The sequence below is a fragment of the Perna viridis genome, chromosome 13 (genome assembly GCF_037379345.1).
Source record: "Perna viridis isolate PV_CMFRI_1.1 ecotype Kerala chromosome 13, ASM3737934v1, whole genome shotgun sequence".
Classification (NCBI taxonomy): domain Eukaryota; kingdom Metazoa; phylum Mollusca; class Bivalvia; order Mytilida; family Mytilidae; genus Perna; species Perna viridis.
In genome coordinates, this window is record NC_142457.1 from 26633004 (window position 1) to 26659354 (window position 26351).

Genomic DNA, 26351 nt, shown 5'->3' on the forward strand with positions numbered 1-26351 from the left:
AAAAGAAACGAAATATTGTTCTAGAATACCTTTTGTGCTTTCCTCTTGGAAAAAAAATATACTTGCTTTGGTATTTTCGAATAGTCAATTCATGAAAAAACAAGTAAATATAATTAAATGGTAAACGTTATGTTTCTATTTGAAATAATGTATGAAAAGTGTATGGTTTTCATATTAAATTGATAAACAAAGACGGTTAGGAAAACGTCTTTGACATCGTTTGTGTCATTGATTTAAGAATATAAGCTGAATCATTTACGTGTTTTATTTAAATTCAAATTGACTCAAAACGTAAACTTTTTATCATGTAACAAATTTTTACATTGTACATATAAGAACAAGGTTTCATACCTATAAGACCAATGCACAACATTTTTAAATAATTGTAAAATGTGTGTTTCACTATGGTATAGGAGAACAAATTATGGTATGTTTCAATACAATATCAACAGATTTTACACAAATGCATTGTACATGGTACTATCATCCTAGTTTAAAATATCCGTGATGTTTGAGTTGAACATTCAGTCTTGAATGTGGCCGGGTTGGGATGAAACTTCTTTTCATAAGTGCATTTTTGAATCTGTCCTTTACTTTATATTTTATACAGATGATGTCTATTGCGGTTTCCGTGTATTTCGTCATTGATTCAAGCTAAATCGTTGACGTTTTTTATTTTAATTGAAAAAATGAACCTGGAAGTAATTTTGTATTTTGTAACAAATCTTATACATTGTAATTTCTAAGAATAAGGCTTTATACCTGAAAAACAGATGGCGGGAATATATACAATATGAATTACTCGTCTTCTTTATGATGTGCATTTCACTATATTTAAAAACATTATTTAGTTATGTTTAATTACTATTTCACAAGCTCATACATCCATGTTCTGCAAATGCTCATATGGCTCTTGTTGTCAACATCCGAGGTGTTTGAATTGTTCATTTACTCTTAGGCAAAAAGGGGTGTGTTGGAGCTTCTCTTTACAAAGTTCTTTTCTTCACAATATATGCTTTGTTTTATTTTTTGAACATCTGTTTTGCTATTAATCGTAGAAGCTAGATATGGAATGAAAGGTTCTGGAAGAAAAGTTAAGGGCAGGTTTGACAAAAAGAGCAAGATTAATGATAGAACAGTTAATCGAACAATCTCAATTATACATCGGTAGGGAGTTACCGCTTATTGAATATCGACGCAAATTCAATCAAGTAGAGGTCTATCTTAAGCATTATCTAACACATTTCACAAGCTTATACACAAATGAACAGCCTCTGTGTTTGTGCTGTTCATTTATCAAAGGGGTGTCTAAGGGGTGTGAAGCTTCTCTAATTAAGTGCATATTTTGTTTCTGTCCTTTACTTTATACTTTATAAACATTAATAAAGTTCTCATACGAATAAATACAATAAAGAATATTGTCCTATTCTCCATATTCAACATTAACATTCGACCATACACGTTTTCTATCCTCTATCATTCCCCCTTCCCCATCCCCATTTCCAATATACCATAGAAAAGAAAGCTTTCTCGATACAAGTAGTGTACCAAAACTTTTTGGGGTTATCTTAGGTAAGCTAATAATATATATTTACTTATCAATGTATTACATGCCACATTTTATTTCAGCTTTCTTTATCATGTAAATTGTCGTTTCTGTTATTTGTTTTAAACTTTGTTTTGAATTGCTTTATATTTGTTTTACCATGTTATTCCCTGATGGTAGATATAGCATATTCCATTTTTTTCACAGAATTTGAAGAAGAAATGCGGAAATCGAATAAAAAAAGAGGTATGTTACAAAAATCACATACAGCATAAAGCGTTAGATCAGTGTATCAGTTAGTCGATTCATATCACATTACTACAAAATTTATATACATACGCGAGGAATGTGTTCATACAAATTTCAGGCAAGTGGTGGGTATCTAATACATTTGTAAACCAAACTTGATATAAATGTTTTTTGTTTTGTTTTTTGTTTTGGCAAGCGTCTTAAAATACCTGACTGATATGAATTGAAGTAATGGAAAGTGGAAGTTTTACGGCTAGTTACATTTTATATAGTTTGTTTAGTTTGGTATTCTTGGATAGGCGCAAATAATTCATGGAAAACAAGTTAATGGAATCATATGGTAAAAATATGTTTCTGTCGGAATTGTCATATGAAAAGTATATGGTTTTCATATTATATTTATGAACAAAGATGGCTAGGAAAACGTCTTTGACATCATTTGTGTCATTGATTTAAGAATATACGAAAACAATCATTGACGTGTTTTATTTTAATTCAAATTGACTCAGAACGTAAACTTTTTATTATGTAACAAATTTATAAATTGTACATGTAAGAACATGGTTTCATACTTATAAGACCAATGCAAAGAATTTATAAATAACTGTAAGATGTGTGTTTCATTCAAATATAGGAGAACAAATTAAGGTATGTTTCAATGCAATATCACCAGATTTTACACCAATGTATTGTACATGGTAGTATCATCCTAGTCTAACACATCCGTGGTGTTTGAGTTGAACTTTCATTCCTGAAAGGGGCCGGGTTGGCGTGGACTTCACTTGATAAGTGCATTTTTGTCTATTACTTTATACTTTATAAACATAAATACAATTTTCATACGAATAAATACAATAAAGAATATTTTCCTATTCTCCTTATTCAACATTCACATTCGATCATGCACTTTCCCCATAGTCTACCTTATATCTCCATCCCAATATACCATAGAAAGGGAAGCTTTCCCGATACAAGTAGTGTACCAAATCTATTTGGGATCATTTTACGTAAGCTAATTTGATATATTTACTTAACAATATACTACATGCCAAATGTTATTTCAGTTTTCTTTATCATGTAAATCGTCGTTTCTGTTATTTGTTTTTTATACTTTGTTTCGAATTGCTTTACATCTGTTTAACCATGTTATTCCCTGAATGTAGATGTAGCATATTCTATTTTTTCACAGAAAGAGAAGAAAAGCTGAAATCTTATAAAGGTATATTAGAAAAACAAATTACAGCATAAAGCGTTAGATTAGTGTATCAGATACTCGATATATATCACATTACTACAAAATTTATATACATGCGCGAGGAATGTGTTCATACAAATTTCAGGCAAGTGGTGGGTATCTAATACATTTGTAAGCCAAACTTGATATAAATGTTGTTTGTGGTTGTTTTTTTTTTTTTTTGTGGGGGGGGGGAGGGGGGCAAACTTCCTAAAATACCTGACTGATGTAAATTGAAGTAATGGAAAGTGGAAGTTTTACGGCTAGTTACATTTTATATAGTTTGCTTAGTTTTGGTATTCTTGCATAGGCGCAAATAATTCATGGAAAACAAGTTAATGAAATCATATGGTAAAAAATATGTTTCTGTCGGAATTGTCATATGAAAAGTATATGGTTTTCATATTATATTTATGAACAAAGATGGCTAGGAAAACGTCTTAGACATCGTTTGTGTCATTGATTTAAGAATATACGAAAAAATCAATGACGTGTTTTACTATAATTCAAATTGACTTAGAACGTAAACTTTTTATCATGTAACAAATTTATAAATTGTACATGTAAGAACAAGGTTTCATACTTATAAACCAATGCAAAGAATTTTTAAATAACTGTAGGAGAAGAAATTAAGGTATGTTTCAATACAATTTCACCAGATTTTACACCAATGTATTGTAAATGGTAGTATCATCCTAGTCTGAAACATCTGTGCTGTTTGCGTTGAACTTTCATTCCTGAAAGGGGCCGGGTTGGCGTGGACTTCTCTTGATAAGTGCATTTTTGTTTCTGTCTATTACTTTATACTCTATAAACATAAATAAAGATTTCATACGAATAAATACAATAAAGAATATTTTCCTATTCTCCTTATTCAACATTCACTTTTCCCATCCTCTATTCCCCATCTCCATCGCAATGTACCATGGGAAGGGAAGCTTTCCCGATGCAATTTGTGTTCCAAAACTATTTGGGGTCATCATACGTGACCTACTTGATATATTTACTTAATAATGTATTACATGCAACATTTTATTTCAGCTTTCTTTATCATGTAAATTGTCGTTTCTGTTATTTGTTTTTTATACTTTGTTTTGAAGTGCTTTATATTTGTTTTACCATGTTATTCCCTGATGGTAGATATAGCATATTCCATTTTTTTCACAGCATTAGCAAGTAGGCGGAAATTTAAACAAGGTATGTTACAAAAATCATATACAGCATAGAGCGTTAGATCAGTGTATCCGTTACTCGATACATATCACATTACTACAAAATGTATATACATATGCGAGAAACGTGTTCAGTCAAATTTCAGACAATTGGCGGGTATCTAATACATTTGTAAAGCAAACTTGATACAAACTTTTTTTTTTTTTTTTTTTTGTTTTTTGTTTTTGGCAAACTTCTAAAAATACCTGACTGATATAAATTGAAGCAATGGAAAGTGGAAGTTTTACAGCTAGTTACATTTTATATAGGTTGCTTAGTTTGGTATTCTTGGATAGGTGCAAATCATTCATGGAAAACAAGTTAATGAAATCATATGGTAAAAAATATTTTTCTGTCGAAATTATCATATGAAAAGTATATGGTTTTCATATTATATTTATGAACAAAGATGGCTAGGAAAACGTCTTAGACATCGTTTGTGTTATTGATTTAAGAATATACGAAAACATCAATGACGTGTTTTACTATAATTCAAATTGACTTAGAACGTAAACTTTTTATCATGTAACAAATTTATAAATTGTACATGTAAGAACAAGGTTTCATACTTATAAACCAATGCAAAGAATTTTTAAATAACTGTAGGAGAAGAAATTAAGGTATGTTTCAATACAATTTCACCAGATTTTACACCAATGTATTGTAAATGGTAGTATCATCCTAGTCTGAAACATCTGTGCTGTTTGCGTTGAACTTTCATTCCTGAAAGGGGCCGGGTTGGCGTGGACTTCTCTTGATAAGTGCATTTTTGTTTCTGTCTATTACTTTATACTCTATAAACATAAATAAAGATTTCATACGAATAAATACAATAAAGAATATTTTCCTATTCTCCTTATTCAACATTCACTTTTCCCATCCTCTATTCCCCATCTCCATCGCAATGTACCATGGGAAGGGAAGCTTTCCCGATGCAATTTGTGTTCCAAAACTATTTGGGGTCATCATACGTGACCTACTTGATATATTTACTTAATAATGTATTACATGCAACATTTTATTTCAGCTTTCTTTATCATGTAAATTGTCGTTTCTGTTATTTGTTTTTTATACTTTGTTTTGAAGTGCTTTATATTTGTTTTACCATGTTATTCCCTGATGGTAGATATAGCATATTCCATTTTTTTCACAGCATTAGCAAGTAGGCGGAAATTTAAACAAGGTATGTTACAAAAATCATATACAGCATAGAGCGTTAGATCAGTGTATCCGTTACTCGATACATATCACATTACTACAAAATGTATATACATATGCGAGAAACGTGTTCAGTCAAATTTCAGACAATTGGCGGGTATCTAATACATTTGTAAAGCAAACTTGATATAAACTTTTTTTTTGTTTTGTTTTTTGTTTTTGGCAAACTTCTAAAAATACCTGACTGATATAAATTGAAGCAATGGAAAGTGGAAGTTTTACAGCTAGTTACATTTTATATAGGTTGCTTAGTTTGGTATTCTTGGATAGGTGCAAATCATTCATGGAAAACAAGTTAATGAAATCATATGGTAAAAAATATTTTTCTGTCGAAATTATCATATGAAAAGTATATGGTTTTCATATTATATTTATGAACAAAGATGGCTAGGAAAACGTCTTTGACATCGTTTGTGTCATTGATTTAAGAATATACGAAAAAATCAATGACGTGTTTTACTATAATTCAAATTGACTTAGAACGTAAACTTTTTATCATGTAACAAATTTATAAATTGTACGTGTAAGAACATGGTTTCATACTTATAAGACCAATGCAAAGAATTTTTAAATAACTCTAAGATACGTGTTTCACTAAAGTAAAGGAGAAGAAATTGAGGTATGTTTCAATACAATTTCACCAGATTTTACACCAATGTATTGTAAATGGTAGTATCATCCTAATCTGAAACATCTGTGCTGTTTGCGTTGAACTTTCATTCCTGAAAGGGCCGAGTTGGCGTGGACATCTCTTGATAAGTGCATTTTTGTTTCTGTCTATTACTTTATACTTTATAAACATAAATAAAGATTTCATACGAATAAATACAAGAAAGAATATTTTCCTATTCTCCTTATTCAACATTCACATTCGATCATACACTTTCCCCATAGTCTAACTTACATCTCCATCCCAATATACCATAGAAAGGGAAGCTTTCCCGATACAAGTAGTGTACAAAATCTATTTGGGGTCATTTTACGTAAGCTAATTTGATATATTTACTTAACAATGTACTACATGCCAAATTGTATTTCAGCTTTCATTATCATGTAAAATGTCGTTTCCGTTATTTATTTTTTATACTTGGTTTTGAATTGCTTTACATCTGTTTTACCATGTTATTCCCTGAATGTAGATGTAGCATATTCTATTTTTTTCACAGAATTTCAAGAAGAAGAGGAGACCACGAAAGAAGGTATATTAGGAAAAAAAATACAGCATAAAGCGTTAGATCAGTGTATCAGTTACTCGATACATATCACATTACTACAAAATTTATACACATACGCGAGGAACGTATTCATTCAAATTTCAGGCAAGTGGTGGGTATCTAATACATTTGTAAACCAAACTTGATATAAATGTTGTTTTTTTTTCTTTTTGGCAAACTTCTTAAAATACCTGACTGATATAAATTGAAGTAATGGAAAGTGGAAGTTTTACGGCTAGTTACATTTTATATAGTTTGCTTAGTTTGGTATTCTTGGATAGGTGCAAATAATTCATGGAAAACAAGTTAATGAAATCATATGGTAAAAAATATGTTTCTGTCGGAATTATCATATGAAAAGTATATGGTTTTCATATTATATTTATGAACAAAGATGGCTAGGAAAACGTCTTTGACATCATTTGTGTCATTGATTAAAGAATATAAGAAAAATCATTGACGTGTTTTATTTTAATTCAAATTGACTCAAAACGTAAACTTTTTATCATGTAACAAATGTATACATTGTACGTGTAAGAACAAGGTTTCATACTTATAAACAAATGCAAAGAATTTTTAAATAACTGTAGGAGAAGAAATTAAGGTATGTTTCAATACAATTTCACCAGATTTTACACCAATGTATTGTACATGGTAGTATCATCCTAGTCTGAAACATCTGTGCTGTTTGCGTTGAACTTTCATTCCTGAAAGGGGCCGGGTTGGCGTGGACTTCTCTTGATAAGTGCATTTTTGTTTCTGTCTATTACTTTATTCTCTATAAACATAAATAAAGATTTCATACGAATAAATACAATAAAGAATATTTTCCTATTCTCCTTATTCAACATTCACTTTTCCCATCCTCTATTCCCCATCTCCATCGCAATGTACCATGGGAAGGGAAGCTTTCCCGATGCAATTTGTGTTCCAAAACTATTTGGGGTCATCATACGTGACCTACTTGATATATTTACTTAATAATGTATTACATGCAACATTTTATTTCAGCTTTCTTTATCATGTAAATTGTCGTTTCTGTTATTTGTTTTTTATACTTTGTTTTGAAGTGCTTTATATTTGTTTTACCATGTTATTCCCTGATGGTAGATATAGCATATTCCATTTTTTTTCACAGCATTAGCAAGTAGGCGGAAATTTAAACAAGGTATATTACAAAAATCATATACAGCAGAGAGCGTTAGATCAGTGTATCCGTTACTCGATATATATCACATTACTACAAAATTTATATACATATGCGAGAAACGTGTTCAGTCAAATTTCAGACAATTGGCGGGTATCTAATACATTTGTAAAGCAAACTTGATATAAATTTCTATTTCCTATTCTCCGTATTCAACATATAACTCCTTATTCTTGGATAGGTGCAAATCATTCATGGAAAACAAGTTAATGAAATCATATGGTAAAAAATATGTTTCTGTCGGAAATATCATATGAAAAGTATATGGTTTTCATATTATATTTATGAACAAAGATGGCTAGGAAAACGTCTTTGACATCGTTTGTGTCATTGATTTAAGAATATACGAAAAAATCAATGACGTGTTTTACTATCATTCAAATTGACTTAGAACGTAAACTTTTTATCATGTAACAAATTTATAAATTGTACATGTAAGAACATGGTTTCATACTTATAAGACCAATGCAAAGAATTTTTAAATAACTCTATGATATGTGTTTCACTAAAGTAAAGGAGAAGAAATTGAGGTATGTTTCAATACAATTTCACCAGATTTTACACCAATGTATTGTAAATGGTAGTATCATCTTACTCTGAAACATCTGTGGTGTTTGAGTTGAACTTTCATTCCTGAAAGGGGCCGGGTTGGCGTGGACTTCTCTTGATAAGTGCATTTTTGTTTCTGTCTATTACTTTATACTCTATAAACATAAATAAAGATTTCATACGAATAAATACAATAAAGAATATTTTCCTATTCTCCTTATTCAACATTCACTTTTCCCATCCTCTATTCCCCATCTCCATCGCAATGTACCATGGGAAGGGAAGCTTTCCCGATGCAATTTGTGTTCCAAAACTATTTGGGGTCATCATACGTGACCTACTTGATATATTTACTTAATAATGTATTACATGCAACATTTTATTTCAGCTTTCTTTATCATGTAAATTGTCGTTTCTGTTATTTGTTTTTTATACTTTGTTTTGAAGTGCTTTATATTTGTTTTACCATGTTATTCCCTGATGGTAGATATAGCATATTCCATTTTTTTTCACAGCATTAGCAAGTAAGCGGAAATTTAAACAAGGTATGTTACAAAAATCATATACAGCATAGAGCGTTAGATCAGTGTATCCGTTACTCGATACATATCACATTACTACAAAATTTATATACATATGCGGCGAGAAACGTGTTCAGTCAAATTTCAGAAAATTGGCGGGTATCTAATACATTTGTAAAGCAAACTTGATATAAATTTTTGTTGTTTTTTTTTTTTTTTTTGGCAAACTTCTAAAAATACCTGACTGATATAAATTGAAGCAATGGAAAGTGGAAGTTTTACAGCTAGTTACATTTTATATAGGTTGCTTAGTTTGGTATTCTTGGATAGGTGCAAATCATTCATGGAAAACAAGTTAATGAAATCATATGGTAAAAAATATTTTTCTGTCGAAATTATCATATGAAAAGTATATGGTTTTCATATTATATTTATGAACAAAGATGGCTAGGAAAACGTCTTTGACATCGTTTGTGTCATTGATTTAAGAATATACGAAAAAATCAATGACGTGTTTTACTATAATTCAAATTGACTTAGAACGTAAACTTTTTATCATGTAACAAATTTATAAATTGTACGTGTAAGAACATGGTTTCATACATATAAGACCAATGCAAAGAATTTTTAAATAACTCTAAGATACGTGTTTCACTAAAGTAAAGGAGAAGAAATTGAGGTATGTTTCAATACAATTTCACCAGATTTTACACCAATGTATTGTACATGGTAGTATCATCCTAATCTGAAACATCTGTGCTGTTTGCGTTGAACTTTCATTCCTGAAAGGGCCGGGTTGGCGTGGACATCTCTTGATAAGTGCATTTTTGTTTCTGTCTATTACGTTATACTCTATAAACATAAATAAAGATTTCATACGAATGAATACAATAAAGAATATTTTCCTATTCTCCTTATTCAACATATAACTCCTTATTCTTGGATAGGTGCAAATCATTCATGGAAAACAAGTTAATGAAATCATATGGTAAAAAATATGTTTCTGTCGGAATTATCATATGAAAAGTATATGGTTTTCATATTATATTTATGAACAAAGATGGCTAGGAAAACGTCTTAGACATCATTTGTGTCATTGATTAAAGAATATAAGAAATATCATTGACGTGTTTTATTTTAATTCAAATTGACTCAGAACGTAAACTTTTTATCATGTAACAAATGTATACATTGTACGTGTAAGAACAAGGTTTCATACTTATAAACCAATGCAAAGAATTTTTAAATAACTGTAGGAGAAGAAATTAAGGTATGTTTCAATACAATTTCACCAGATTTTACACCAATGTATTGTACATGGTAGTATCATCCTAGTCTGAAACATCTGTGCTGTTTGCGTTGAACTCTCATTCCTGAAAGGGGCCGGGTTGGCGTGGACTTCTCTTGATAAGTGCATTTTTGTTTCTGTCTATTACGTTATACTCTATAAACATAAATAAAGATTTCATACGAATGAATACAATAAAGAATATTTTCCTATTCTCCTTATTCAACATATAACTCCTTATTCTTGGATAGGTGCAAATCATTCATGGAAAACAAGTTAATGAAATCATATGGTAAAAAATATGTTTCTGTCGAAAATATCATATGAAAAGTATATGGTTTTCATATTATATTTATGAACAAAGATGGCTAGGAAAACGTCTTTGACATCGTTTGTGTCATTGATTTAAGAATATACGAAAAAATGAATGACGTGTTTTACTATAATTCAAATTGACTTAGAACGTAAACTTTTTATCATGTAACAAATTTATAAATTGTACATGTAAGAACATGGTTTCATACTTATAAGACCAATGCAAAGAATTTTTAAATAACTCTAAGATACGTGTTTCACTAAAGTAAAGGAGAAGAAATTGAGGTATGTTTCAATACAATTTCACCAGATTTTACACCAATGTATTGTAAATGGTAGTATCATCCTAGTCTGAAACATCTGCGCTGTTTGCGTTGAACTTTCATTCCTGAAAGGGCCGGGTTGGCGTGGACATCTCTTGATAAGTGCATTTTTGTTTCTGTCTATTACTTTATACTTTATAAACATAAATAAAGATTTCATACGAATAAATACAAGAAAGAATATTTTCCTATTCTCCTTATTCAACATTCACATTCGATCATACACTTTCCCCATAGTCTAACTTACATCTCCATCCCAATATACCATAGAAAGGGAAGCTTTCCCGATACAAGTAGTGTACAAAATCTATTTGGGGTCATTTTACGTAAGCTAATTTGATATATTTACTTAACAATGTACTACATGCCAAATTTTATTTCAGCTTTCATTATCATGTAAAATGTCGTTTCTGTTATTTATTTTTTATACTTGGTTTTGAATTGCTTTACATCTGTTTTACCATGTTATTCCCTGAATGTAGATGTAGCATATTCTATTTTTTTCACAGTATTTGAAGAAGAAGAAGAGGAGACATTGAAAAAAGGTATATTAGAAAAAAAATACAGCATAAAGCGTTAGATCAGTGTATCAGATACTCGATACATATCACATTACTACAAAATTTATATACATGCTCGGGGAACGTGTTTATTCAAATTTCAGGCAAGTGGTGGGTATTTAATACATTTGTAAACCAAACTTGATATAAATGTTGTTTTTTTTTCTCTTTGGCAAACTTCTTAAAATACCTGACTGATATAAATTGAAGTAATGGATAGTGGAAGTTTTACGGCTAGTTACATTTTATATAGTTTACTTAGTTTGGTATTCTTGGATAGGTGCAAATAATTCATGGAAAACAAGTTAATGAAATCATATGGTAAAAAATATTTTTCTGTCGGAATTATCATATGAAAAGTATATGGTTTTCATATTATATTTATGAACAAAGATGGCTAGGAAAACGTCTTAGACATCATTTGTGTCATTGATTAAAGAATATAAGAAAAATCATTGACGTGTTTTATTTTAATTCAAATTGACTCAGAACGTAAACTTTTTATCATGTAACAAATGTATACATTGTACGTGTAAGAACAAGGTTTCATAATTATAAACAAATGCAAAGAATTTTTAAATAACTGTAGGAGAAGAAATTCAGGTATGTTTCAATACAATTTCACCAGATTTTACACCAATGTATTGTAAATGGTAGTATCATCCTAGTCTGAAACATCTGTGCTGTTTGCGTTGAACTTTCATTTCTGAAAGGGTCCGGGTTGGCGTGGACTTCTCTTGATAAGTGCATTTTTGTTTCTGTCTATTACTTTATACTCTATAAACATAAATAAAGATTTCATACGAATAAATACAATAAAGAATATTTTCCTATTCTCCTTATTCAACATTCACTTTTCCCATCCTCTATTCCCCATCTCCATCGCAATGTACCATGGGAAGGGAAGCTTTCCCGATGCAATTTGTGTTCCAAAACTATTTGGGGTCATCATACGTGACCTACTTGATATATTTACTTAATAATGTATTACATGCAACATTTTATTTCAGCTTTCTTTATCATGTAAATTGTCGTTTCTGTTATTTGTTTTTTATACTTTGTTTTGAAGTGCTTTATATTTGTTTTACCATGTTATTCCCTGATGGTAGATATAGCATATTCCATTTTTTTCACAGCATTAGCAAGTAGGCGGAAATTTAAACAAGGTATATTACAAAAATCATATACAGCAGAGAGCGTTAGATCAGTGTATCCGTTACTCGATATATATCACATTACTACAAAATTTATATACATATGCGAGAAACGTGTTCAGTCAAATTTCAGACAATTGGCGGGTATCTAATACATTTGTAAAGCAAACTTGATATAAATTTCTATTTCCTATTCTCCGTATTCAACATATAACTCCTTATTCTTGGATAGGTGCAAATAATTCATGGAAAACAAGTTAATGAAATCATATGGTAAAAAATATGTTTCTGTCGGAAATATCATATGAAAAGTATATGGTTTTCATATTACATTTATGAACAAAGATGGCTAGGAAAACGTCTTTGACATCGTTTGTGTCATTGATTTAAGAATATACGAAAAAATCAATGACGTGTTTTACTATCATTCAAATTGACTTAGAACGTAAACTTTTTATCATGTAACAAATTTATAAATTGTACATGTAAGAACATGGTTTCATACTTATAAGACCAATGCAAAGAATTTTTAAATAACTCTAAGATATGTGTTTCACTAAAGTAAAGGAGAAGAAATTGAGGTATGTTTCAATACAATTTCACCAGATTTTACACCAATGTATTGTACATGGTAGTATCATCTTAGTCTGAAACATCTGTGGTGTTTGAGTTGAACTTTCATTCCTGAAAGGGGCCGGGTTGGCGTGGACTTCTCTTGATAAGTGCATTTTTGTTTCTGTCTATTACTTTATACTCTATAAACATAAATAAAGATTTCATACGAATAAATACAATAAAGAATATTTTCCTATTCTCCTTATTCAACATTCACTTTTCCCATCCTCTATTCCCCATCTCCATCGCAATGTACCATGGGAAGGGAAGCTTTCCCGATGCAATTTGTGTTCCAAAACTATTTGGGGTCATCATACATGACCTACTTGATATATTTACTTAATAATGTATTACATGCAACATTTTATTTCAGCTTTCTTTATCATGTAAATTGTCGTTTCTGTTATTTGTTTTTTATACTTTGTTTTGAAGTGCTTTATATTTGTTTTACCATGTTATTCCCTGATGGTAGATATAGCATATTCCATTTTTTTTCACAGCATTAGCAAGTAAGCGGAAATTTAAACAAGGTATGTTACAAAAATCATATACAGCATAGAGCGTTAGATCAGTGTATCCGTTACTCGATACATATCACATTACTACAACATTTATATACACGCGAGGAACTTGTTCTTTCAAATTTCAGACAAGTGGTGGGTATCTAATACATTCGAAAACCAAGATTGATATAAATATTTTTTTTTTTGGTTTTTTTTTTTTTGCAAACTTCTTAAATACGTGACTGATATAAATTGAAGCAATGGAAAGTGGAAGTTTTACAGCTAGTTACATTTTATATAGTTTGCTTAGTTTGGTATTTTTGGATAGGTGCAAATAACTCATGGAAAACAAGTTAATGAAATTTATACGGTAAAAAATATGTTTCTGTCGGAATTTCGGAATTATCATATGAAAAGTATATGGTTTTCATATAGTATTTATGAACAAAGATGGCTAGGAAAACGTCTAAGCCATCATTTGTGTCATTGATTAAAGAATTTAAGAAAAATCATTGACGTGTTTTATTTTAATTCAAATTGACTCAAAACGTAAACTTTTTATCATGTAACAAATGTATACATTGTACGTGTAAGAACAAGGTTTCATACTTATAAACCAATGCAAATAATTTTTAAATAACTGTAGGAGAAGAAATTAAGGTATGTTTTAATACAATTTCACCAGATTTTACACCAATGTATTGTACATGGTAATATCATCCTAGTCTGAAACATCCGTGGTGTTTGATTTGAACTTTCATTCCTGAAAGGGTCGGGTTGGCGTGGACTTCTCTTGATAAGTGCATTTTTGTTTCTGTCTATTACGTTATACTCTATAAACATAAATAAAGATTTCATACGAATGAATACAATAAAGAATATTTTCCTATTCTCCTTATTCAACATATAACTCCTTATTCTTGGATAGGTGCAAATCATTCATGGAAAACAAGTTAATGAAATCATATGGTAAAAAATATGTTTCTGTCGGAAATATCATATGAAAAGTATATGGTTTTCATATTATATTTATGAACAAAGATGGCTAGGAAAACGTCTTTGACATCGTTTGTGTCATTGATTTAAGAATATACGAAAAAATCAATGACGTGTTTTACTATAATTCAAATTGACTTAGAACGTAAACTTTTTATCATGTAACAAATTTATAAATTGTACATGTAAGAACATGGTTTCATACTTATTAGACCAATGCAAAGAATTTTTAAATAACTCTAAGATATGTGTTTCACTAAAGTAAAGGAGAAGAAATTGAGGTATGTTTCAATACAATTTCACCAGATTTTACACCAATGTATTGTACATGGTAATATCATCCTAGTCTGAAACATCCGTGGTGTTTGATTTGAACTTTCATTCTTGAAAGGGTCGGGTTGGCGTGAATTTCTCTTGATAAGTGCATTTTTGTTTCTGTTCTTTACTTTATAAACATAAATAAAGTTTTCATACGAATAAATACAATAAAGAATATTTTCCTATTCTTCTTATTCAACATTCACATTCGATCATACACTTTCCCCATAGTCTAACTTACATCTCCATCCCAATATACCATAGAAAGGGAAGCTTTCCCGATACAAGTAGTGTACACAATCTATTTGGGGTCATTTTACGTAAGCTAATTTGATATATTTACTTAACAATGTACTACACGCAAAATTTTATTTCAGCTTTCATTATCATGTAAAATGTCGTTTCTGTTATTTGTTTTTTATACTTTGTTTTGAATTGCTTTACATCTGTTTTACCATGTTATTCCCTGAATGTAGATGTAGCATATTCTATTTTTTTCACAGTATTTGAAGAAGAAGAGGCGACATTGCAAAAAGGTATATTAGAAAAAAAATACAGCATAAAGCGTTAGATCAGTGTATCAGATACTCGATACATATCACATTACTACAAAATTTATATACATACGCGGGGAACGTGTTTATTCAAATTTCAGGCAAGTGGTGGGTATCTAATACATTTGTAAACCAAACTTGATATAAATGTTGTTTTTTTTTTCTCTTTGGCAAACTTCTTAAAATACCTGACTGATATAAATTGAAGTAATGGATAGTGGAAGTTTTACGGCTAGTTACATTTTATATAGTTTACTTAGTTTGGTATTCTTGGATAGGTGCAAATCATTCAGGTGGTAAAAAATATTTTTCTGTCGGAATTATCATATGAAAAGTATATGGTTTTCATATTATATTTATGAACAAAGATGGCTAGGAAAACGTCTTAGACATCATTTGTGTCATTGATTAAAGAATATAAGAAATATCATTGACGTGTTTTATTTTAATTCAAATTGACTCAGAACGTAAACTTTTTATCATGTAACAAATGTATACATTGTACGTGTAAGAACAAGGTTTCATACTTATAAACCAATGCAAAGAATTTTTAAATAACTGTAGGAGAAGAAATTCAGGTATGTTTCAATACAATTTCACCAGATTTTACACCAATGTATTGTACATGGTAGTATCATCCTAGTCTGAAACATCTGTGCTGTTTGCGTTGAACTCTCATTCCTGAAAGGGGCCGGGTTGCGTGGACTTCTCTTGATAAGTGCATTTTTGTTTCTGTCTATTACTTTATACTCTATAAACATAAATAAAGATTTCATACGAATGAATACAATAAAGAATATTTTCCTATTCTCCTTATTCAACATATAACTCCTTATTCTTGGATAGGTGCAAATCATTCATGGAAAACAAGTTAATGAAATCATATGGTAAAAAATATGTTTCTGTCGGAAATATCATATGAAAAGTATATGGTTTTCATATTATATTTATGAACAAAGATGGCTAGGAAAACGTCTTTGACATCGTTTGTGTCATTGATTTAAGAATATACGAATAAATCAATGACGTGTTTTACTATAATTCAAATTGACTTAGAACGTAAACTTTTTATCATGTAACAAATTTATAAATTGTACATGTAAGAACATGGTTTCATACTTGTTAGACCAATGCAAAGAATTTTTAAATAACTCTAAGATATGTGTTTCACTAAAGTAAAGGAGAAGAAATTGAGGTATGTTTCAATACAATTTCACCAGATTTTACACCAATGTATTGTACATGGTAGTATCATCCTAGTCTGAAACATCTGTGGTGTTTGCGTTGAACTTTCATTCCTGAAAGGGGCCGGGTTGCGTGGACTTCTCTTGATAAGTGCATTTTTGTTTCTGTCTATTACTTTCATACGAATAAATACAATAAAGAATATTTTCCTATTCTCCTTATTCAACATTCACATTCGATCATACACTTTTCACATACTCTACCCCACATCTGCATCCCAATATACCATACAAAGGGAAGCTTTCCCGATACAAGTAGTGTACCAAATCTATTTGGAGTCATCATACGTAAGCTAATTTGATATATTTACTTAACAATGTACTACATGCCAAATTTTATTTCAGCTTTCTTTATCATGTAAATGGTCGTTTCTGTTATTTGTTTTTTATACTTTGTTTTGAATTGCTATACATCTGTTTTACCATGTTATTGCCTGAATGTAGATGTAGAATATTCTATATTTTCACAGAATTTCAAGAAGACATGATGTGGAAATTGTATAAAGGTATATTAGAAATAAATACAGCATAAAGCGTTAGATCAGTGTATCAGTTAGTCGATACATATCACATTACTACAACATTTATATTCACGCGAGGAACTTGTTCTTTCAAATTTCAGACAAGTGGTGGGTATCTAATACATTAGTTAACCGAACTGATATAAACGTTGTTTTATTTATTTATTTATTATTTTTTTTATTTTTTTTTTTTTATTTTTTTTGCAAACTTCTAAAATACGTGAGTGATATAAATTGTGGAATTTTACCGCTAGTTACATTTACACAAATGAACTGCACATGCCTATATGGCCTTGTATGTATCTCTGTTATATATATCTTGTAAAAATCCTTAGTGTTTGTGTTGTTCATTTATTCTTTTGGGGTTTCTCTAATTAAGTGCATTTTTTTTGTTTCTGTTCTTTACATTATATGCTTCTTTTTAGTATTTAAACAATTGTTTTACTGTGACTCTTAGATGCTGAATATGGAAAGAAAGATTCTAAAGTAAACATTAAAGGTAGGTTTTACAAAAAAAGTTAGATAAATGATAGAATATTTACTCGACCAATATCAATAATACATCGGTAGGGACTTACAGTTTAATAACTATCGATGCTAATTCTAGCCACTGGTGGTTTATCTTAAGCATTTCCAGAACTTTTCCACACTGAAAAATTCCTCATCACAAAACATTGTTATTGACACAACTTATTGTAAAAAACCAGAAGCTAGTTATTTGATGGTTAAATGCATAAAATATGAAAATGGAATGAAAATGTTCATGAACAACTTACGATTGATTTTTTCAACAAAGTAAAAGACATATCAGGTGATGAAAAACATGTAAATAAATTATATTTTTTACCATATTTTTTTTTTTTTTTTGTTTTTTTTTTAATTAACATACAAAAAATTTTTGACATCGTTTGTGTCATTGATTTAAAAATATACGCTAAATCAATGTCGTTTTTCTTTTTTTATTTGAATTCAAAATTGACTCAGACAGTAAAAATTTCATTATGATACAAATTTAATATATTGTACATGTAAGAATAAGACCTGTAAGACCAATGCAAGGAATTTATAAATAACTGTTACACTATAGTAAAGAAAAGTAATCTCGGTATGTTTAAATACTATTTCACCAGTTTTTACATCGATGTATTGTACATGCTTATTTGGCCCGTGTTGAAAACAGCCCTGGTTTTTGAGTTGTACATTTATTATTGAAAGGGGCCGGGTAGAGCTTGTCTTTAAAATTTCATTTTTGCTTCTGTCCTGAACTTTATATACTTCGTTTTATTATTTAAATATCTGTTTTACTATTAAACAAAGGTAGGTCTCACAAAAAGAGTTAAATTAATGATTGAACAGTTACTCGAACAATATCAATTATACATCGGAAGTGAGTTACCTCTTATTATATATGCAAATTCTAGCAAGTAATGGTCTATCTTAAGCATTCCCAGAACTTTTTACTCACCTAAAAACCTTGCATTTGCCGATAGTCATAGTAAAACAAATACTGGTTATTCGAAAATTAATCGCCGCAAAACAATATAAACATGGAATAAACAATTTATGTTTATCTTACCATTGCTTTCAGCGACCTACCTTTTCCTGCATTAAGACTCTTTTTAGTTTGTTATAATATCGTAATATTATGTGACAAAATATCAACTATAGTTTTGTTCAATTATTTAAAGAGAATAAAACAAAATCAATATTTTTATAAGATATACTTTATTGACTATAAACAGAATCGTAAGTTCACATGACATACTTGCTTTGCCCTCATTTTGCGATGATTATAAAACAACAAATGCTTTTGAAAAAAACATAATTCAAAGTTAAAATCGAGTTTTCATTCATTTTGTCAGATGTACACATGACTTTATAGTAAAAAAGCTAGAGGCTCCTAAGACACAGAATCGCTTACCCTGCCTGATAAGCTACATTCTATTTGTGAAAGCGGTCATGTTTTTAAACAAATCTAAAATTCAAACAATAATTTTTGTACCGAATAGTATATTTTCATTAAAAGCTTTTCTATAATCATTTTTTTTCTTTGGAGCGATAACTCAAGAATGGATGACAAAAATGACTGCAGATCGTATTATCCTGAACACTATGTACGAGTTTACTAAGCTTTGATGGCTAATGGAGATATATGCGAAAACCTGTTTTCTGAGCCCTTTGTTCTATTTTTATTAATGACAGCAATGTTTCTCTTCGGAAGAAAAATCCCCATTAGATCTAGGCAAAATACTCCAAGTATTTTGTATCAGTATTTCAGTACTCACAATATCACTGTTAACTACTCAAACTGTCTTTTTATCTCTACTTAAGTAATGAATTAAATACAGCTAATTAAGAACAAAACGTACGATTTTTTAATTTAAAAAAAAACACAAAAAACATTTGAACAAAATCATCAAATATTTAGTCAATGTGAAATATACATACCAATTAAGCTATGCATAGAAACTTTGAAGGTATATAGAAATGAAGGATAATAACAAAATTACCGAATAAAAATTCAAAGAGAATTAACAATATATAAAAGTTTGCACTCTGTCTATCTGTCTGTCCTTCAGTCAAATGAAAATAAGATTCAACGAAGTACGTTGCACCTTAACAAAGTACCTGTCCAGCAGTAGACTTAGTTCCTTGTAAACGTGAGATGTTAATAACCCTCCCCCCAAAGAAAATAAACAAAAACAAAAAACAAAAACAAACAAAAACAAAAATAAAACAAAAAAAGAAAAAAACGAAAAAAAACAGTCTGACTAATTGAAATATGTTTTTGGACCTCAGTTTTTTATTAGTAAAAAGAACGAAATGGTAATGGAAACTTTCATACTGAATTAAACTAAAATTCAAGTTTGATGAAAATTGATGGAAAGCTTAATTCTAGTGAATATTGACAATTAAATGGGTTAATGTGAACAATAATGAATAATGGTAATTTTGTAATATCTTTATGCATCAGATTTTGACTTACGCAGCCTGAAGGAAGAGAAAGTTGTCATTCCTCCGGAAACAAAGCATAAATATGATACGTATTAGAGAAGATGGTGTTTTTTTTTCAAGGTAAGCTAATTGTTGTTTAGATGTTCACGATTTCAAAAGATTTCATTTCTAAACAATTTGTTTTTTTTTTAAAGAATATTATTTATCATTAAATAAAACACATCTTCCTTTAAATAAATTTCGAGTTACCAGCTTTTTTAATTATTGCAAGTTATCGCTATACCATATGTATCATAACCTTAGTATTTTATAATTGTCACAGAATCTAAAGTGAATAAATTGAACCGACATTAATTTGTGTATTATAATTGAGGTTTTGTATCTAGAGCTACGTCCAATTCGATTAAATGTGAAAAAACTGCTTTAATCAGATGATACCGGATTATTAGCACCAACTTGCTCATCGGCGCATTAATATGGAATTGTTATGAGCGACCGAGTGTACTGATTACTGAATATTGACCCTACACGTCCTTTCATCTTGCAAATTTTTGATGCTTTTGAATTCATTAATTCAAAAGACATAAATGATCTTATTTACATTTCTATGACAAATCCTATCAAATTTAATATACAGATATTTAATTACTTCAACACAATTGTGGATACAAACGTACTTCCGTTTTTTTAAATAAAATGTGTCCATTTCTCTACGACTCGTCTTTCCTTTCGAATTTGTTATATTCATTGTGACCTTGTATGTGATAATAAATTTACGTGTTTTTATGTTCATACTAACGAACCTTTGAAACAGAATAAACAAGAACAATATCATTACGACGTTTTTTTGCCTTTACCACAAACATAATCGATATATTTCTTCATGTCTATCAGGGTAACATGGTCATTTAACCACTTATTGATTTTATTGGAAACGAAACAGTGAAAGCTTGATGGCCTCAACTGATGAATCACATGAACAGAAGTTAAAGACTGTTAAAAATTGATTACACAGTTCGTTCAGTGCCGGCTCGGTACGCGTGATTAACATACAATAAATAAGAGTGCAGGTCCAATGTGTGTATTTATACAGTTTTTCTTGATAGGAAGTCACATTTTGTCTTTAAACTATTTTTCCTGTTAGGCTCATTTTCCATAATTTGTTTTAGCTTAAAATGTTATTGAGAATGTATGTTGCATATACTTTTTTTCGTATTTTCTTGTATCAGGAACGACGTAGCAAAGATGTGGAAGATGCTATATGAGAGCTAGAAAGAGAGACAGAACTTCGTTATTCAATGAGGGAAACATATAGTTATCGTTCCATTTTACTTCGATGAATAGTTAAACAAATTTGCACTAAGCTACAAAGATATATAATCTGGCTTGTTTCTTCAAACCTTTAGGAACTTGTAGCTTGTATGTTTTACTTATCATTTTCATTTGTTCATCTTTACTTTTGCATTTGATACAGTCTTATCTTCTTTAAGGATTATTCTGTCATGATTTGGTTAAAATTTGTTGTTCTACTCAAATGATTCTTTAACAATACTTTAAGTACCAGTCCATATAAAATCCATACACTGTCTAATGTAGAGGTGATTCATGGTGTAGGAAAACCCATTGAACAAATCATGCTTTTTTGGTCCACATATACTATACTCTTGAGTAACAATAGTCCTTTCTGTATTCAGATCTGTACTTTTGAGAAAACTAAACATTGATTTCCCACTCAAAGCAACCAAATCAAATCGAATAAATAACGATAACTCTTGCAAAGTACCAATTTCATACACATTCTATAAAACTTTTATCTCGAAAGTGCAAGAACAAAAAACAAACTAAGACCAGTTTTGTCGTGTGTAACCTTCATTGAGTTAGAAATTAAAGTGAAAATGGTGGGTTTTTGACATACATGAATCACTGTCTGATTTTTGTAAAGACTGCTACTTCATTGTTTTTTTAATAAGAAGCTGTTTTCATATAATGTCATTTTACCAAGTTTTAAGAGGACAATGGTTTTACATCTTAACTCGTCAAAAAAAGAAGGATACATTCCTTTTGTTTACTTAAGGAGAACAGCAATAACGATCCTTTGGGGAATAACAGAAAACAGCTTGATAAATGATTTTAAAAAGCACTGTTTACAATCGGATTCAATTGTAATACACATTTCAAGATTGCTTCGACGACAAAATAATCTTCTTAAACATTTGATACGTTTTAGACACATATGAGTGATGATGTACCAGTCTTGCATTACATGTTTCTGTGCCAATGTACGTAACATATGTCGGGTATAAAATAAATGCCCTTTCTTTTTTGTATCTTTATAAACTTCTGTTTCAGGACAAAAATATGAACGATGAATGATCATTAGGAGTAAACAAATTAATTTACTAAATAAATCAAAAGAAAACATATTAAGTACCAGTCTCTCTAAGAATCATGCAAACTATTAAAAATGTGATACACTTATATACTTAATTTTGAAATTTACAGTGCATTCTATATAGTTTTATCTCCTATGAACATGGGATATATGAAAAACCACAGGATACTTTCTGTTTACTATGACATTTTAAACAAAATATCAAAAATAGAAATATTGTAGGCTTTCCAACCATGAATCACATTTTGCATGACTCCTATGTAGAGTGCTACTTAAAGATTGATTACCATAGGTAACACAACAATGTACATTTTTACTACAATTTGTATAAATGTTTTTCATGTAGTATTTTCCTAAAATTAGTGTACAAAATAACATCTTTTTAATGATTAATTGTTTTACTTTTTTCCTTTTACTAATCAAACGTTTGTATTTTGTATAATGGATGAACGAATGCCCCTGTTGGAAAAGTGTTAGAGTGATGAAGTAATAGAACAAAAAACACATGTTCTGCCTAGTAAGAGTCTGAAAACTCTTTAACTAAGTTTGGTAAACTTAAAATACATGAATTTATTTTTTAAAATGTAGATAAACACATTCAAACAAAGCGTTTATTTTCAATTCCTGGTAATCTTGAGTTTTAAAAAATAGTTTTTCACTTATTTGCGAGCATGAACAGAAATGATAAATAAAAAAATATTGTATCGAAAGTGTCCCTTCTTTATTGAATAATGCTATAAAAGGTGTTAGGTGTGAATATGAATGGAAACAAACGTATATTAATACAGCTCTTGGATTATATAAACCTCCCACTTACACCATATACCATCCCCCTATTCCCATCGTCTAGTTTGATGTTCATTTCAAATATGAAATAGTCTTTAAACTGGCAATTGCAAGTAATAAGATATGCCATGACTATTGACTAAACGGGAAAATATTTATATAAATGACATTAGTCAATATCTCCCACGCCCCCCCCGCCCCCCCCCCCATAAAAAAAAAAAAAAAAAAAAAATATCAAAAGGCACTGATATGCTCAGGCGCCTTTATATTCACGCTAAAATTCACCAAAAATCAGTTCTGTTTTCTAGCCGGTTAAGTTACATATCGATTTCTGTGACGAAACTTGACGTTAAAAATACCCCTATTAAATTAATTTCATGTAATTTATTTTCATAATGTTATGAAATTCAAGTAACATGTACATAAGTGTAAACAATACACCTTTTTCTTTGTTTTTGGTATTGTATCTGGGTAATAATAACCTGTTTAAAATGGTCTTAAAGTTTGCAAAAAATCCACTTGGTGTAAGATATATTCTTTATAGTGAATTTTAAAGCTAACAAATAATTTTGTGTTGTAATATATTTCTGAGTGTATTTCAATATAATAAATTAATTAGAAAAAAAAAACAACATGTGTTTGCCTCGATCAATATATAAGACTATGCAAACCACTACGAAAAAAACATAAATTTTTGCTTGTTGTACCAATTTGAAAAAAATGCTTCAAGTGCAGGACGATGTTTGCTTTTCTATCATATTAAAATCATTATCATTCATCACAATTTTGTTCAATACACCCGATAACTATAGGTTATCGCCTTCAACTATCCCCTCGGTATCACATCAGAGACGTCGAAAATAGTACAGTACACTTTTGTCAAGCAATGTTTTAAATAGGAAAACCAAGAAGTCGTTAAGATGAAGAAAAAAGAAACATAAGCGTATATACAAATGTAATAACATCACAAGATATCAAATGTGCTGACATTTCACTGAATTTGATTAAGCGGTTTGAGATAGGCTGTCATTTGGAAGATGGTCCGATGGATGACAAAGTTCATTATTCAATAAAGAAAACCGAACCGAAAAATAAAACAAAGAAAAGTAAAAAAACAAAGAAAAAAAGAACGAATAAAAAAAAAAACAAAAACAAATAAAGCAAAATAAAACAAATTAAAAAAACTAAAAAAAAAACCAAACCAAACAACAAATACAGAGCAAAAAAGAAACGAACAAAACAGGTTTCAGAAAGTCACAGATTTTGGTACTAGTGGACGAGCAGTATAAAAAGCTATATCATCTTCGCCTTACGAGACATGATGAAATGACAAAAACCTACCAAATGGTAAGTTTGATTGATACTTTATTGGGATTGATATTGTCTGTAATCAAATAATGTAAGATAAATAATTATAAGATAGGTACTGCAATGGGTTAATATGAGAGAAGATTGAAAATGCCTTTATCAAAGACATAAAAGTTATTGTTTTAGTTAAGATTATATTGTTAAGTTGTATTGGCGCTAACAAACTTGCATACAGGAAATTGTTAATCGCATCAACTCTACTAAAATTGGAGGAGTTTGTTCTCTAATGCAAAATATTTTTCGTAATTTTTACTGGCAAGATATTCTCAAGATCTTTCGTAGACATCTATTGTGAAAACTTAAAAGTAAGATCATTTTTACTCATGTCTCCCGAAGTCATCCTTCAACATTTGTCTCCATCAAACAGCAAAAGTGGGACAAAACTGTCGCATTGCCTGATTTATGTGTTCCTAATTATTCTGATTATGAAGACACCGCTTGCCTTTCTAAATTTTGCCCAGATGCCCTCTTCAACATCACAAAAAATGTTAGGGTACTTCCACGATCTTGTATTCTCCAGGCTTTTATCATGTAATTGTATCTGTGTGGATGTTTAATATACATTGACATAATTTCAGGTTTGTTCTATTCATTTTGAAATCCGATATTGCTGCCATGGTGATGTAGTTTTATGTATTATCCTGCATATGTGCTTCATGATGTGGCAAAAGGTCTATTCAAAACCTATGAAATTAACCACTTTGTGTATAGCTCTATAATGTTCAACGCATAAACATCTGGTCAAAGCAGCTCTTTCCTTTTCTGAGGCCTGTCAGCTCATATCTTTAATTGCTGGTAATTATTGCTGTAGATCTTACTTGGTATTGATGGTAAGATAATACCTCTACAGTTAATGTATTAAATGTACAAGATTTTTATCTCTATGCATTACCATAGTCTCATCTTCATCTGCACATATATCTGATAGAGGTTGTCCTTACGTATTCCTTACGTATACTTTTATAGAATATAATGTTAAGTAAAACTAATTGTTTAAAGATAGAAGTTATAACTGTTTTAGATATCATATTTTAGTAATTCAAAAGGCACGTTCTGTCAAAAGCAACACGAGGACGTATGTAAAACATGACAAGGAAAAGACAAATTTAAGAATCAATGGTGAACATCAGTCGTCTAATCAAATACACCTATTCTTTGGCGAATTGGTGCCTTTTACCTCAACTTGAAGGCTTTTTTGTGTTTCAAGATAAATGATAAAGACGTTTTCAATCTAACGACTAAAGTTGTTATCAAAGTTATATCAATTTTATGTTTAAAATTGATTAAAAATCATTACAAAACCATTTTCTAAATGCATCTTTTATTAGCTATCTTTCGTACATTGCATTTAGATCTGATAGTTTGTGCGGAGATAGATAAAAACCAAGTACTTGTAAAGCACGGAAACAAACTTGATTTCGAATGAGGAGATATATTTAATTGCTGCTTGAACCAATCGGTTTAGCATTTTCACGTAACGGTAACGACTAACTGCTGCCTGATCGTTCA

General features: G+C 29.9%; 1 protein-coding gene across 30 annotated transcripts in view; it reads left to right on the top strand.

Annotated features, from left to right (window-relative positions):
• Positions 1-23674, top strand: part of LOC148600138 (uncharacterized) — a 59839-nt gene extending 36165 nt beyond the window's left edge. For 11 of the 30 annotated variants that reach the window (XM_088559248.1, XM_088559270.1, XM_088559257.1 and 8 more), the window contains 10 exons: positions 1754-1792; positions 2985-3014; positions 7812-7841; positions 8945-8974; positions 11386-11421; positions 12573-12602; positions 13706-13735; positions 15526-15558; positions 20316-20416; positions 21526-23674. In XM_088559248.1, the coding sequence (XP_088415374.1) occupies positions 1754-1792; positions 2985-3014; positions 7812-7841; positions 8945-8974; positions 11386-11421; positions 12573-12602; positions 13706-13735; positions 15526-15558; positions 20316-20392 (335 nt within the window). In that variant the 3' untranslated portion in view covers positions 20393-20416; positions 21526-23674. Of the gene's footprint in view, positions 1-1753; positions 1793-2984; positions 3015-4196; positions 4227-5394; positions 5425-7811; positions 7842-8944; positions 8975-11385; positions 11422-12572; positions 12603-13705; positions 13736-15525; positions 15559-20315; positions 20417-21525 lie in introns of all 30 variants that reach the window. The other 19 variants (XM_088559258.1, XM_088559259.1, XM_088559272.1 and 16 more) reach the window with 14 other exon arrangements.
• The last annotated feature ends 2677 nt before the right edge of the window (positions 23675-26351 follow it).